Source organism: Alosa pseudoharengus, unplaced genomic scaffold (genome assembly GCF_046254945.1).
Source record: "Alosa pseudoharengus isolate Yale_2024_CS ecotype anadromous, Long Island Sound unplaced genomic scaffold, YU_APseudo_1.1 YU_APseudo_1.1_scf_14, whole genome shotgun sequence".
In the NCBI taxonomy this organism is placed as follows: Eukaryota; Metazoa; Chordata; class Actinopteri; order Clupeiformes; family Clupeidae; genus Alosa; species Alosa pseudoharengus.
Window position 1 is genome coordinate 5,559,871 of NW_027468609.1, and position 16,029 is coordinate 5,575,899.

Here is a 16,029-nt window from a genome sequence, read left to right on the forward strand (position 1 = left end):
GAGGCAGGGCTTGTGAAACGTTGTGATATTAACTGATGATATCAGTTAATATGAACACTGAGGGACGAGTTCAAAAGAGAGGGGGGGGGGGCTATGTGGAGTAATGTAATAGATGACTTAGTTAATCACATTCTTCTTTTAATTAAAACTCTATTTACTGTACACATTTTACGTTTTTAATTGCCAAATTGTATTGTAAAATGTAATGTGATGTAAAAGGCCTTTTTGCTGAGAAAGCCCTTATGTTTAGATGTTTCTGATTACCACCAAAAAACTAAATTAGGAATTAGAAAAATCATGTGAGAACAGTCTCTCTAAAGAGCTTGACTCAGGTCTTACTCTTGAGATGAGTGACTAACTTCTCTGTCTCTGTGTATGCCCGTGTGTGTGGCTGTGTGTGTCTGTGTCTGTGTCTGTGTCTGTGTCTGTGTCTGTGTGTGTGTCTGTGTCTGTGTGTGTCTGTGTGTGTCTGTCTGTGTCTGTGTCTGTGTGTGTCTGTGTGTGTCTGTGTCTGTGTGTGTCTGTGTCTGTGTCTGTGTGTGTGTCTGTGTCTGTGTGTGTCTGTGTGTGTCTGTGTGTGTCTGTCTGTGTCTGTCTGTGTCTGTGTGTGTCTGTGTGTGTCTGTGTCTGTGTGTGTCTGTGTGTGTCTGTGTGTGTGTGTCTGTGTGTGTGTGTGTGTGTGCGTGTGTGTGTGTGTGTGTGTGTGTGTCACAGACCAGCAGCTGAGTGTGTCCCAGAAGGAGAGCAGTCTCCAGGCGGACCTGAATGATGAGCGCCAGCGCTACCAGACCCTGGTGAAGGAGTTCTCGCGCCTGGAGCTGAGATACGACAACCTGCAGGAGGAGATGTCTCTGGCCAAGGTGTGAAGCAATCAGCACAACAAATCAGGCTCTTATGTTAAACTCAATATGTCATATGTGCCCGTCAGTTTGGAGAGTTCAGTAGAAAACAGGACCACAAAACATTTTCAAAATATAAGGGCCTCATATGTGACCGTCGTATATTTGATATGTGGAGCTCAGCTGAAAAATCCTTTTTAGAGTATTTTCCAGTCATAAAGACTGTGAGAACATCCATCAAAGTAATGCTAGCCCTGAACAAAACAGTATTCTCCTCTGCCAGAAAAGTACCAAGTATCCAACATCAGGCGCCATGTTTTTGTTGTTGGGCTGGAGATCACTGATTCACTTCTCGTCACAGTTCCAGCCAGGGCACCGGAGGAACCCGTCCAACCAGAGCAGCGTGGGCTCAGACTCGCCCTACCCCTCCTTCACCCCGTCTGACGTGGGAGACACAGATGACGCGCTGCAGCTAGTGGATGTAAGGACTAAGTACTGTCAGTTATGCAAATGTAGCTGTTATTAAACAAGGCACTTGGATGGGCCATGGTGAAAGTCATTTTATGCTCTGAAGGCTATGAACTGAGATCCCGTTACCATAGCGTATTGGACCATAGAGCAAGCATATGTTTTTTTAAGGGGTGTGTGAGTACAGAATCTAAACTTGTTTTTATGAACTACATCAGCTGATTATAGCACTTTGGGCACTAGAGCTGAACCAGAACCAGAAATGACCACAAATTAGGTCATACGCTCCAAACATAGCACTGTAGGTTATACTCCACAAACTGGCAAAGCCCAGTTAGAACGAGAGATGTAGCCTTACCATGGTGGCGTGCTGTTGTGCAGGATGTGGGCGTGGAGAAGGCAGCCATGGACATCAGCCTGTTCATGAAGCTCCAGAAGCGTGTCAGGGAGCTGGAGCTAGAGAGGAAGAGGCTCCAGAGCAGCCTGGAGAAGATGGAGGAGCTGTCCAGACGCAAGGTTGGTCCTAGTTGCACGCACACACACACAGACACACACACACAGACACACACACACACACACACACACACACACACATTCACACAGCACACACGCACGCACGCACGCACGCACGCACGCACTCACACTCACACACACACTCACACACACACACATATATAGGTATTCCAGGTCCTATAGCCATGCCTTAATGTTCCTTTATGAGCTTTTAGACACTAGTGTGCCATGATTAATACAGACTTTTCTCTGAATTTTGTTGTCTGCATCTCTATGTCCATTTTACATAGTCTTTAGTTTGATAATTAAAAAACATTAAAAAATGTGCATATGCAAGCCTGTTAAATGCCTTGTTTGAGGTGCATTGCTCTAGTGGAGTTCTTCAGTCACTCCAAGTTAGGGCATCAGCTGAATCTCTGCCATAAAATGTCCTTTTTTGGATCGGCATTAGGGCTTAGGAAACTGTTGCAATGCTAGTCTGCTTATCAGTGTATCTTGCAACATCTTTGCATCTCTGTGTTTATCTAAACCCATAATTTGCTTTATCTTCCAGGGCAAAGGCTCCACCTCCGAGGACGACTCCAATGCCGACTACAACATTCTCAAGGTAGAGTCCAGGTTCACCTGTGCCTGTGTTGGGGGCCTGGCTTAATTTGTGTGCACACACTCACACTCACACACACACACATTCATTCTCTGTGAGTGGTGCGGCCACAGTTTCTTCTGGGTGCCATGTCTCTGTTTGTGCTCCTTGATTTCTTCTACACTCTGCTCTCTCTGCTGCTGCTCACATTTCTGTCTCACAAGTTTCAGGTGAGTGCGCCAACATAACTCTCTCAGATGCAGCGCAAATATTAATGATGCCTTTTTATCACACTTTTATTTGGGCAGCACTGTTTGCAAAGTGCTCTAGGGAAGCAAGCGACTGAATCCGTTTCAAGACAAAAAGAATATAAAAAAAAGAGTAAGATAGCAAAACATTTTAAAATAGCTCACCATGAAAGTAAAAAAGACATACAAAACAAAAGGATTAAATATGGGCAGGTGTTTGTTTTTTGAGATAACCGAGGACTGCAGGCTGTTGAGTCTTGCATTACAGATTACGGCAAGCACTTTAAAATATGTATGTACGTTTTCAAAACCTGGTATACTGTGTGTTATCAGTGTACAGTGTTTGTAGGCACAGAGCTCTTACATAAGAGTACTTCTGATTGAACTAATAGCTGGCTGAACTACACTATTCTCACCTTCAGTTAAGAGCGCGAGGGAATTTTTGCATAAACATTTCTGAAACATTCACTTACAGTTTCTGAGTTTCATCAAGAGCTTTTCACAGGGGCCTAAATATGCATGAGAGAGTTTCATTTTTAATGTAATCAAGATAAAATGTTCCCGCAAATATACTTATAGATTATAGTGAATCGTTGAATGAGGCGTCTTAAAACTATTTAAATCCCATATGTAAATTTTTCAAAGGCAGTAAAATTCCCCAGTTTCTCTACACCACATGCACTGAAACATGTGTCACTTCAAACACAAACGGAGTTTGTTTTTGCCTGTTTAAACATCAGCCAAAGCCATCATTCATGACGTTTCTACTTGTCCAATGGCCTTTGGATGGACGAGTTTGACCGGTGCACAAGTCCAATGTCCACTCCATTTGGAGAATAATGACCTCTTACCTACAGTACATACTCATTGTATGTTAGAAGTACAGTATATTTACGAAGTGACACATTCAAAATGGAATTCTTTGCTCCAAAAAGTGGCATGTTTTATTTTGCTCAAAGATTAGAGTAGATTTCCATCCCTGGCATTAGTTTAATTGGTGTCAGGCTGGCTGTGATCTCTACTGTGAGCAAAAACAGGCCAAACTGTGCCGCAGTCAGACTTTGAATGATTCAGATGTTGACTGCAGCCTGTAAGACTGAGTCATTTAAAATATCTTTAGGGTGCCATGGATTTATCCCCTATTTCTCTCTCTCTCTCTCTCTCTCTCTCTCTCTCTCTCTCTCTCTCACCCTCTCTTCAACATGCACATACTTTTCACACATGCATGCAAGTCCTTCCTGCCAACAATGAAGTGCTGTCATCTCTCAAAATCATAGCCCTCTCAGAAAAGCCCTTTCCAGTAGGCATTCTGTCAACTACTAGAATTAAACATAAGTTGTTTTTCATTGCACTCACATTGCAACCCCCCCCTCCCCCCAATACACCTACAGAGGCAGGAGTTGGAGTCGGAGAACAAGAAGCTGAAGAATGACCTGAATGAGCTGCGCAAGGCGGTGGCGGACCGCGCGTCGGGGAGCAACGACTCCAACGAGCTGCAGGAGGGCTACAACCTGCTGCTGAGCCAGCTCAGGGCTGCCAACGAGGAGCTGGAGGTGCGCAAGGAGGAGGTGCTCATCCTGCGCACACAGATCGTCACCAGCTCCAAGCAGGCTGACACAAGCAACCACATCGTGAGTGCAGTGTGTGCGTGGATGTGGATGTGTGTGTGGATGTGGATGTGTGTGTGTGTGTGGGAGGGGGGGGGGGGGTCTAAAAGACTCCCATATACTTTTGTAAATGATAACAACAATGCTAATAACACAAATTGTATTATAAATCAGAGATATACTGTACCATCACACTCTCATCCATCTGTCAGTCATCTCAGCCCCCTGATAAATGAACTAGCGCCATCTCTGACATGGACATTCCCTTAACTGCTTTCCCATATACAGTAATATGAGTGAATGCCATGGAGAATTTTACCCCTGAAAGACTCAATCTCCCATCAATCACCACTGAGAATGAGCATGCTCAGTCACCCTCTGTCGCCTCAGATGTGAAACTAGCAGGGAAGCGCTGGAGTTCCTAATGTGATCTCTCTCAGTGAGCAGCAGCAGCCCTGCTGCACAACACCAGCACCACCAGCAGAGGCCACAGCCACGCCACACCACTGTGTGTGTGTGTGTGTGTGTGTGTGTGTGTGTGTGTGTGTGTGTGTGTGAGCCTTTTCTTTCCTGCCTGCCCATCTGCTGTATCTGTGCTTTGTGGTACCCTGTTCTCAGTTACACAATTTATCTACACTATCTGTGTCCTCATCTGGTCATGCAGTCTGGCTTTCTAGCTTTTAATGTGTCTGTCTGTTGACATGTCTGATGGTCTGTCTGCTGTCTAACTATCTTCCCATGTGTCTGTCTGTACGTATGTCGGTGAATCTGCCCATCTGTGTTGACATTTGCTTTCATATCCTTTAGCTCAGTCTTGCTCTCTGTTTCCTCTCCTTGGCTCTTTTGGTCTCACAACCCCCCTACTAGCTGCCTCTGCCTCTCTCTCTCTCTCTCTCTCTCTCTCTCTCTCTCTCTCTCTCTCTCTCTCTCTCTCTCTCTCTCTCTCTCTCTCTCTCTCTCTCTCGCTCTCATCCACATCTCTCCCCTTCTCTCTACTCTTCTTTTCTGCTCTCTCTTTCTCTCTCTCTTTTCTCCCTCTGATATCCCTCTCTACCTCTCTACCCCTCCCCCCCATCTGGCATTTTCTCTCAGATGCTGTGGCTCAGTCTTGCTCTGCATTTCCTCTCGTCGGCTCTTCCTGCCTCACTTCTACCCTCTACTGGCTCCCTCTCCCTCCTCTCTCCTATACCTCTCTTAATCCCTCTCTCTTTTGCTCTCTCCCTTATCCCCTCATCTCTACCTCTACCTCTCTCTCTCTCTCTCTCTCTCTCTCTCTCTCTCTCTTCTCCCCTGTGTGTGGTACTTTCCCCTGTCAGTACTCGTGCGTCAACGCACAGATTGTTCACTCTCCCCTTCTCTTCTCTCTCTCTCTGTTTTTCTCTCTTTCTCTGTATCTCTCTATCTCTGTCTCTCTATCTCTCTCTCCATCTTCTCTCACCTGTGGTAATGGGGGAGATGACTGAGGCCTGTGTGTCAGACTCTGACATTTTAAGAGGGCCTGCCCCGCCCCCCCCCCCCCCTTCCCCCTCACTTGATGCTGATTGATTGGGACGTGGGCGGCCGGTGAGCCGATGGCACATGTACTGTAAGAGCAGTAATGCGTTAGCCAGAGCAGGCCAGCAGGGACAGGTGTCCGACGGGACAGGTGTCGGCAGGGACAGGTGTCGGCAGGGACAGGTGTCCGCAGGGACAGGTGTCCGACAGGTGCCGGGGGCAGCACAGAGCTTCCCTCCCACAGGGCCGTCTCCGTGCGGATGTGTCTGATGCTCGTTCGCTTGAGGAAGTCCAAGACAGCCTGTTCACCAACTCTAGCTCTTCTCTAGTCTTCTATAGCCCCGTATCAGTCCATAATGCGTGTCGTGTTTGTTTTTAATATCCGCCAATGTTTGTCTTGTGTTCCCAGGAGAAATCCAATGACGAGTCCGAATGGAGCAACAACAAGAAGCCTGTGGACAAGGAGGAGGCCCTGCAGGCCTACAACGGCCTGTGCGAGGCCAAGAGGTGAGCACTGGGGCACGAGTCAGAGTGAAACTGAGCCTCAGCGTGTTACAGTAAGCAAACCCGTCGCTGCTGCCTGGAGCTCCTGTGCAACATGCGTGGATGCCAGGGGAGGGTTTCTGTCTGAGTCAGAGGGCACGGACCTGCCATGGGCTCCTGTTTACCCTCAAAAGTCCCACATGAGGCTGATTCATTGTAAACACACCGTGCATGTGTTTCATAACTTATAAGAAATGAACTCACTTCCTTAGCAGTGATGACCGTTTACTCCTTTTCTGGCAAGGATTTGTCATTGAAAACACAGGCTTTAGTTATTATCAAATATTAGCTACGTACAGTAGATACTTTTAGACACAATGCTATACTTAGATGCCTGAATGTTAAATTCATGCGTTATTATGAAAGTATTGCCATAAATGGAGGTATCCAATCCTACCACAGTCGTCACAGACCAGAAGCACTCAGAGGTTCAGATGTATGAGTGACATCACACCGTCCTGAATAGGAAATTCCCTTCAAATTCACAGTAATGCTAAACTAGCACCTCACCTCAGCATTTTGGTTCGTGGTTTATGTAACTGACATAACTTAAAATAGCTGCGTCTCTCATCTGTTTGATTTATCTCCACATTAGCATACCACATTAGCGTACCACATTAGCTGTGTTTTGTTGTGACTGATGGTCTATGCATGGCATTTGCATACCCCTCTGTGAGACCATATTATGCATTGGGCAGACTGCAGGCTGCAGAGGCAGGGGCAGGCAGGACATAGATCACTGGCACTCTAAATTCATGGCATTGAGAGTGCCCATCACTGGAGCTCCCTCACTCTCCCAGAGACTGACAGCAGCGAGATGAGTTGCAGATTGCACGAAGGAAATACATTTGTGTGTCCAGTCCACGACTTCCACTCTCCGCAACAAATGTGTTTTCCTTTCCTCTCCTCTCTCTCCACCGCTGATTTACCATTCATGTGTTCGTTCTCTCCTTCTTCCTCTTTTCCTTTTTCTCCAGCTTTTTTACTCCCTCCGTCCTCTCTCTCTCTGTGGGGGTGCTGCCGCTGGCGGCCTTGTTCCTTTCCTGGCCCACAGCGCTAGTGAGAAAGCTTAGAGTTACAGGACACGTCAGAACAGCAGCGTGAGGTTACGAGTAGCGTCACCCTAGTGATCTATAGTGGTAGAAATGTATATTGTGTATAATGTATATTGCAGGAGGTCACTGAAAGAACTGTAGGCTATTTATTTGGGAAATACTGTGTAGCACAGTTGTGAATCAGTGATGCTACTGCTAACGAAGGTGAATCCGGAAAAGTTACACTTACAATGAATGCCATTTTAATTCAGTGCAGAGTTTCAGTGTGGTCTAGACCAGTGGTTCTTAACTGGTCTGGCTTTGGGACCCACAATTTCCCATGTTCATAAAGTCGTGAGGGTAAGAGGAATGGAGATGGAGGGATGGAGGGAGGGAGGGATGGAGGGAGGGATGGAGGGATGGATGAATGGATGGATTTTTAGCGTTCAAGCCAACAGATACTGTGAGCTACATGGTAAGACAAGCAAAATTGCTGTAGGCCTACTTGTTTGGAACCTGGTAATGTTTGGCATTACATTTGTGAAGCCTTCAACTCCTGATGTCACCTTTCAAAACACTCGGCCTGTTTGTTTTTGACAGGGTGCTTTGTGTCCATGTGTCATTTTAGTTTTGATGGTTTCATGCTCTCATGTGCCAGCAATTCACTGCACGCCACACACTGGGGTTTCTGTCCCATTTTGTCCGATCTGAAAGGTCTGATATGAGATCGGATAAGGTAGCATTTAAAATATGTGTTTTTGGGGTTTTTTTACCACAAGCTCCGCGACCCACCCAGAACGGTTTCGCGACCCACTTTTGGGTCCTGACCCACCAGTTAAAAAACACTGGTTTAGACAATACTCTTTAATGGGCTGCTCTAATACAAGTGGCCTGTTGGGATTCTCATGGGCTAGTCTGCTTATTTGTCTCGTACAGCTCCACTGGGATCCTTTAGGGCTTTCATGCTTCTCTTGTCTCTTCTTGTTTCTGTTACTAACCTGCCGTGTTCTAATGCTGCATTTTTCCAACTTCTTTCCTATTGCATGTCTCCGTCTCCCTCTCCATTTCTCTCTTTCTCTCTCTCTCTCTTTTCTCTGTTTCTGTCTCTCTCTCTCTCTTTTCTCTCTGTTTCTCTCTCTCTCTCTCTCTCTCTCTCTCTCTCTCTGTGTCGGTGATGGCAGTAAAGGCCAGGATTGGGGTTATTTGAATGAAGATGGAGAGCTGGGTCTGGCATACCAGGGGTTAAAGCAGGTGGCCAGGTGCTTCTTTTTCACTTCTTCTTTCTGCAAGAGCTTCTCTACCTTTCCTCTGTTCACTTCCTAGTATGATGGAACACTCACACATAAACTTAATACAGCTGATGTTTGGAAGTGTTACTATGTATCTAATGTTAGAATGAGACATATATTGTACTCTTTCTTGCTCTAACTTTCTTGCTCTCTCTCTCCCTCTCTCTCTATCTCTTTGTCTCTCTCTCTCTCACAAAAACACAATGATCTGCCTGTCTATCCACCTCTCCCTCCCTCCCTCTCTCCCTCCCTCTCTCTCTCTGTCTGTCTCAGGCTGCTGGAGGCCCAGCTCCAGTCCCAGTCTCGTCAGCACAAGGATGAGCTGGTGGCGCTGCACACCCAGATCGAGGTGCTGCGCGAGGACCTGGAGAAGAAACAGGAGGCGCTGAACCAGATCATGGCGCTGTCGCCCGAGGACAAGGTGGAGTACAGCGTCCAGCAGGAAATCACACGCCTCACCAACGAGAACCTGGTGAGCCTCCAGAGAGATGCTGACGGGGAAGGAAGACTGTGTGTGTGTGTGTGTGTGTGTGTGTGTGTGTGTGTGTGTGGGCTATACTGTATATGCTCTGATGGACAGAGATAAAGAGAGATGGGAGAGTATTGTAAGGGATAATGTCCTGTTTGCCCTGTCTGGACTCATTTTCTGATAATGACCGGTGGACAATACATTATCCATTATTTAACAGTCTTTCGAGCCTTCATATTAATGGAACCTTCTGCAGCATTCTGAAGAGCTGTATCATAAATAACAAGAGTGTATTATTCTTTGGGGTACAAAGTCAAAGAGACTTCAAGAAGAGAGAGATCTACTTGAGCTTTCTGATTCTCTGGAGGCCCTGTGTCCGGGCACAGGCCTGCGTCTGTGTGCCGTCCGTCCTCTACAGTACGTTAGTCATGAGTGCGGTCAGTGATGCGGTCAGTGATGTGGCCGCTGGGTCTGCTCTGGGTTGGTCAGTGATGCGGTCAGTGATGCGGCCGCTGGGTCTGCTCTGGGTTGCAGGACCTCAAGGAGCTGATGGAGAAGCTGGAGAAGAACGAGCGCAAGCTCAAGAAGCAGCTGAAGATCTACATGAAGAAAGTGCAAGAGCTGGAGGGTAAGAGGAATGGAGATGGAGGGAGGGATGGAGGGAGGGATGGATGGAGGGAGGGATGGAGGGAGGGAGGGATGAATGGATGGATGGGAGATTGGACATTTTGGAGAAAAAGGTTAATTGTGTGCCTTCAACTCCTTCATTCTCTTCAGATCTTTTTGCGGGGTTGTCAGTAGTGCCAGAATAGTTTTTTACGAGCCACAGTACAGAGGAGACTTATCCCCCGTAGTGCTGGTTTTTACGAGACACAGTACAGAGGAGACTTATCCCGCGTAGTGCCAGAATAGTTTTTTACGAGACACAGTACAGAGGAGACTTATCCCCCGTAGTGCTGGTTTTTACGAGACACAGTACAGAGGAGACTTATCCCACGTAGTGCTGGTTTTTACGAGACACAGTACAGAGGAGACTTATCCCACGTAGTGCTGGTTTTTACGAGACACAGTACAGAGGAGACTTATCCCCCGTAGTGCTGGTTTTTACGAGACACAGTACAGAGGAGACTTATCCCCCGTAGTGCTGGTTTTTACGAGACACAGTACAGAGGAGACTTATCCCACGTAGTGCTGGTTTTTACGAGACACAGTACAGAGGAGACTTATCCCACGTAGTGCTGGTTTTTACGAGACACAGTACAGAGGAGACTTATCCCACGTAGTGCTGGTTTCTCCCCCACTGGCCGCTGTAGTGCATGTCAGAGGTGGGAGTAAGTCACGTACTGTATGTACAAGTCACAAGCAAGTCTCAAGTCTTAACCTTCAAGTCTCAAGCAAGTCCAAGTCATTTTTTGTGACAATCAAGCAAGTCAAGTCAAGTCATAGCTTGGGTCAAGCAAGTCAAGTCAAGTCATAGCCAAATCATACAAATGAATGATGATTTACCCACATTTTCATTTTAAAATAAGCTACAATAAGCTAGTTATGAACTGCTGGAGTTTTATTTGTAACAAACAAATAGACATTGCAGTCATTGAAGCCACATACATCTGAACGGTTTATATAATAAGATTAAATGTATATGAATAAACATAAATGTATTTCAAGTAGACCTATTATAAAATAGCCTTTTATTGTTTCAATATGCCTCAAATATTAGGTAAGCTACATCAAATCATGAAAATATATTCAAACAGTTCAAGTTACACCTGTCCTGACCTGTCACATCTCCAGGTTAACTCACGTGACGCATGCAACAGCACCTAAGCAGATTTTCTAAAATCGTAAAGTTAACTCCTTATCTATGAATAAAAAAACAGTCAAGTCATTTCCAGTCATTTGTCTCAAGTCTAAGTCAAGTCTCAAGTCATGAATAGCAAGTCAAAGTCAAGTCAAGTCTTTTATACATGTTGATCAAGCAAGTCTCAAGTCCTAAAAAATGTGACTCGAGTCAAGTCATGTGACTCGAGTCCCCCATGTCTGGTGCATGTAGATGAAGAGAGATACTGAGAGCAACTGTAGCGTGTGGTTTTCCTTTGAGCCCTGCTGATCTGTGTGTGCAGTGAGCCAGACCACTCAGCAGGCCTCCAAGGCCCGTCCAGAGCTGACCCGGCAGGTGACCGTGCAGAGGAAGGAGAAGGACTTCGAGGGCATGCTGGAGTACTACAAGGAGGACGAGGCCATTCTGATCCGCACCCTCATCACAGGTACCCACTGACCGCTCCACAGATGACCAATCACAGTCCGAGCACAAGTGCAGTCCCCTGACCCATTCTGACCTCTCTGAAGGACAAGTGACAGGCACAGTGCAGTCCCCTGACCCATTCTGACCTCTCTGAAGGACAAGTGACAGGCACAGTGCAGTCCCCTGACCCATTCTGACCTCTCTGAAGGACAAGTGACAGGCACAGTGCAGTCCCCTGACCCATTCTGACCTCTCTGAAGGACAAGTGACAGGCACAGTGCAGTCCCCTGACCCATTCTGACCTCTCTGAAGGACAAGTGACAGGCACAGTGCAGTCCCCTGACCCATTCTGACCTCTCTGAAGGACAAGTGACAGGCACAGTGCAAAAGGCCAACTAAAGATCAAAACAAAAACAAAATCTATTTGCTGATTAATACAAGATTTTTAATTAGCAAGATTGTAAGTGCAAACAAGGGGGTTGGGGTCAGCCCAGTCCTCCCACATGCTATACCACAGCTTTAGTTCTTCAACACAAGACACTTAGCTGGTCACCTGACTTTGCACTTTGCCACTGAAATTGTGGGCCTGAGGGTTCAAAGTGGATTCACTGTGAGCTGCTTTTGCTGGACTGTTTCATTGGATCAGTGACATGGCTAAGTTTTGTGCCCCCCCCCCTCCTCTCTCTCTCTCTCTTTCTCTCTATCTCTCTCTCTCTCTCTCTATCTACTCTGTGGATCTCTGTTTGTCAGACATGTCACCCAGCACTGTGTCGGGCACGGTGCCCTGCCTGCCGGCGTATATCCTCTTCATGTGCATCCGCCACGCCGACTACATGAACGACGACCAGAAGGTCCACTCGCTGCTCACCTCCACCATCAACGCCATCAAGAAAGTCCTCAAGGTAGCACTGGACGCTCTCTCAGTGTACTTAGTTCCACCAACGCATGTGTCCTCTCTCAGTGTACTTAGTTCCACCAACGCATGTGTGCTCTCTCAGTGTACTTAGTTCCACCAACGCATGTGTCCTCTCTCTCTAGCTACTCTTGAGCTATAATCACCAGATTAAAAGGGAAAATGGAATATTTTTATGTTTGCATGTTTGTTTATGTGTGTGTGTGTGTGTGTGTGTCTGTGTGTGTGAAAGAGAGAGAGAGAGAGTGTGTGCATATGCATGCATGCATCCCTGGCTGTGCATGTGTGTAAGTATGCATGTGTGCAAGTGCAAGTGTTAACCTGCTTGTGATAGTACATTTGCACTGTTTACTTGTGTGTTCAGAGGCGAGTGTTTGCATATCTGCAAGCATGCATGGGCATGTGTGCATTTTTGCATTCTTACGTGCAAGAGTGCATGTGTGTGTGTGTGTGTGTGTGAGCGCACGTGTGCGTGTGGACAGCATATGCATGTGTATGTGTGTATTGCAATGTGCATGTATGCGTTTGCATGTGTGTGAATATAAGTGTGGACACTAGCATATGCACATGGATGTTAAACATGTAAGTATGGACACTAGCATATGGCATTTGTGTGTGTGTGTGCGTGCGCATGTGTGCGTGTGTGTGTATGTGTGTGTGTGTGTGTGTGTGTGTGTGTGTGTGCGTGTGCGTGTGCGTGTGCGTGTGCGTGTGCGTGTGTGTGTGCGTGTGTGTGTGTGTGCGTGTGTGCACGTGTGCGTGTGTGTGTGCACGTGTGTGTGTGTGCGTGCGTGTGTATGCGTGCGTGTGTGTGCGTGCGTGTGTGTGTGCATGTAGTGATGAGGCTGCAAAAGCAACAGACATCCTGCCGTCTCACATCCTCCTCTGTGTGTGTTTGGTGCATTTTTGTGCCTCCCCAGAGAAACAACGATGACTTTGAGATGACCTCATTCTGGCTGGCGAACACTAGCCGCCTGCTGCACTGTCTGAAGCAGTATAGCGGAGATGAGGTGAGATACCACCCACGCACACACACACACACACACCAGTACAGAAACAGGAGACCAGGAGACCTCACAGACGGCTTGCTTTGTTATGTGTGTGTGTGTGTGTGTGTGTGTGTGTGTGTGTGTGATTGTCTAGATGTGTATGGGTGTGTGTGGTTAGTGTGTGAGATCTGATTGGACAAATCACATACTGAAAGTAAAGGCACCTCTAAAGTGAAAAACTCACAGTATGCATCATAGTAGTTATAACTGAACGTATGTGATATCATGGAAAAGTACACAATTTTATGTTCAATTATAAAATAAAAGAATAAAATACACCATTGTGATGTATGACCCTTGAGACTTGTGTGAGTGAACTTCTGAACTTGTGTGTCCTCGTCAGGCGTTCATGACACAGAACTCAGGCAAGCAGAACGAGCACTGCCTGAAGAACTTTGACCTGGCTGAGTACCGGCAGGTGCTGAGTGACCTCTCCATCCAGATCTACCAGCAGCTCATCAAGGTGGCAGAGGGCGTCATGCAGCCCATGATTGGTGAGGAGCTCACACCACAGGGCCTCGACACTGTCCAAAAATACTGTACATGCTATAGACCTCTGAAGTTCGCCTACAAAAAAGAACCAAAACGGCCATCTTTGCCCATATAAGGAGATCCGGTTGTTAATTGAAGCTAACTACCTATGGCAAGTTGCATTGCAAGTTAGCTCTGGGGTAGCAGTCTGCATTTCAGACTTTTTCATCCCCGCGAGAGTTTAACAGGTGAGATCATTCAAAATCCCCATGTTATTTTCCCATAGGAAAAATTGCCAGATACCGGATGTCAGAGATGGCTGCTTTTTTGTAGGCGAACTTCAGAGGTCTATAGGCTAAGAGCAAAGGGTGGAGGGAAGTGATTTGGTTAGGCTGTCTATCAACATACAACTTGTGATTAGATGATTGGCTAACCACAATATTCTTTTTCATTGGTATATTGAATCTGAATCCATTATTATCTCTCCCGTTCTCCTACAACGTTTATTTTAGTTCTGAAATGTATGCAGATTCTTCCAAAGTATGAGACAAGAAACATTAAACAAAATAGCATGACCGTTTTACAGAATGGTACTTAATTATGTCAGTCCTCTGAAAACATGACAACATGACCAAAGTACTTCTCTCCCACTCAGTGTCGGCCATGTTGGAGAATGGTACTTAATTATATCAGTCCTCTGAAAACATGACAACATAACCAAAGTACTTCTCTCCCACTCAGTGTCGGCCATGTTGGAGAGCGAAAGCATCCCTAGTCTGTCCGGTGTGAAGCCCATGGGCTACCGGAACCGTTCGTCCAGCATGGACATGGAGCGGGACGGCCCGAGCGGCTACACGCTGGAGGCGCTGATCCGACAGCTGGGCCAGTTCCACGGCACCATGGGTGAGCACGGCCTGGACCCGGAGATCGGTCAGCAGGTCATCCGCCAGCTCTGCTACAACATCAACGCCGTCACGCTCAACAACCTGCTGCTGCGCAAGGACGTCTGCTCCTGGAGCACTGGCATGCAGCTCAGGTAGGACAGAGACCAGAACACACACACACACACACACACACACACACACACACACACACACACACACACACAACAAAGTGCACTGAAAGTACTCGGATGGTGCATTCATAAAAAGTTGAGTGTGACACTTCGCTCTAATCATTCAGCATCTTGGCTACATAGCGCACTATTTTCAAACTTGTGATAATGGTGGTTGGGGAACTCATACACGTCAGGGCCGGTTCTCCCTCTACGCACACTACGCAAGTTGCGTAGGGCCCCGCACGTTAATGAAGGCCCCCCCTCCCGTCTCCCCTTGAGTCAAGCTAGTGACAGACATGTATAGAGTTATAGTGACAGTGTCTCACACAGTAGCCTACATTAACAAGATGAACATGAAACCGAATTACCATTCAGGGCTTGAAAAACGGAAGAAACTTCACGAGAATGAACAGCAGAAACAGCAGTTAGGTGAATTTGTGTTCGTTCCATGATGTCATGCGTCTCTCCAGCGCGTGTTGCTGGTCTACCTAACAGGGAAGTGAATCCATGATCTGTCTGCGGCTTGCTTGCCAGCTTTTCCCAGTCACAGTAACTATTTCACGAGAATGAACAGCGGGAACAGCAGTCGGGTAAACTTGTGTTTTGATCTCTACACGCATCTCTCTAGTGCGTGTTGCTGGCCTAGCCTAGGCCTAACTAACAGGGAAGTGAATCCCCTGATCTGTCTGCGGCTTGCTTGCTAGCCTTTTCCAGTCACCAGGTAAGCCTACTTCGCAGAGTAGCATGTTTGAATGCGAATGCGGGCGGATGAAACCAGCAGTTTTTCAGCAGAAACATGCGAGAACCCGGCAAAAGTGATGGGTGATTTCACTCTTCCCTTTCCCATGCATTTTAAAAGTAAATGTTTACAATATTTCAGTCAAGCTATAGTTGGTTTAGCCTACAACTGAACGTATGCAAAATGGAAAGTATAGCCTAATGTAAGCTTTTAACTTTGATTCATTGTGTACAGGTGAAGAACAGTCAGCCTCAGCCAGTAGGCTACTAGCACAACCAGACCCTTACAAAAAAATAACTGCATCACTTCAAGTGTCAAACTGCAGATTTCTGAGTATCAAAACCGCAGTTTTGGAGGAAATATTTACAGTTCTTATGCAGGGAATGATTGTATTGTGAGCACAGAGGTATAAAAAAAAGGTTACATTTTGTCCTTCAGAGTTCAGGTAGGAGGGCCCCTTAGCAGGGT

General features: G+C 46.6%; 1 protein-coding gene across 2 annotated transcripts in view; it reads left to right on the top strand.

The window, feature by feature from the left end:
- myo5b (myosin VB) overlaps nt 1-16,029 on the top strand; it is a 68,627-nt gene that overhangs the window by 46,856 nt on the left and 5,742 nt on the right. For both annotated transcript variants that reach the window (XM_076283555.1, XM_076283556.1), the window contains exons 24-36: nt 715-860; nt 1,201-1,320; nt 1,689-1,823; nt 2,374-2,427; nt 4,043-4,282; nt 6,162-6,259; nt 8,892-9,090; nt 9,622-9,715; nt 11,211-11,354; nt 12,083-12,234; nt 13,166-13,255; nt 13,638-13,788; nt 14,507-14,801. In XM_076283555.1, coding sequence (XP_076139670.1) covers nt 715-860; nt 1,201-1,320; nt 1,689-1,823; nt 2,374-2,427; nt 4,043-4,282; nt 6,162-6,259; nt 8,892-9,090; nt 9,622-9,715; nt 11,211-11,354; nt 12,083-12,234; nt 13,166-13,255; nt 13,638-13,788; nt 14,507-14,801 — 1,918 coding nt within the window. The remainder of the gene's footprint in view (nt 1-714; nt 861-1,200; nt 1,321-1,688; nt 1,824-2,373; nt 2,428-4,042; nt 4,283-6,161; nt 6,260-8,891; nt 9,091-9,621; nt 9,716-11,210; nt 11,355-12,082; nt 12,235-13,165; nt 13,256-13,637; nt 13,789-14,506; nt 14,802-16,029) is intronic.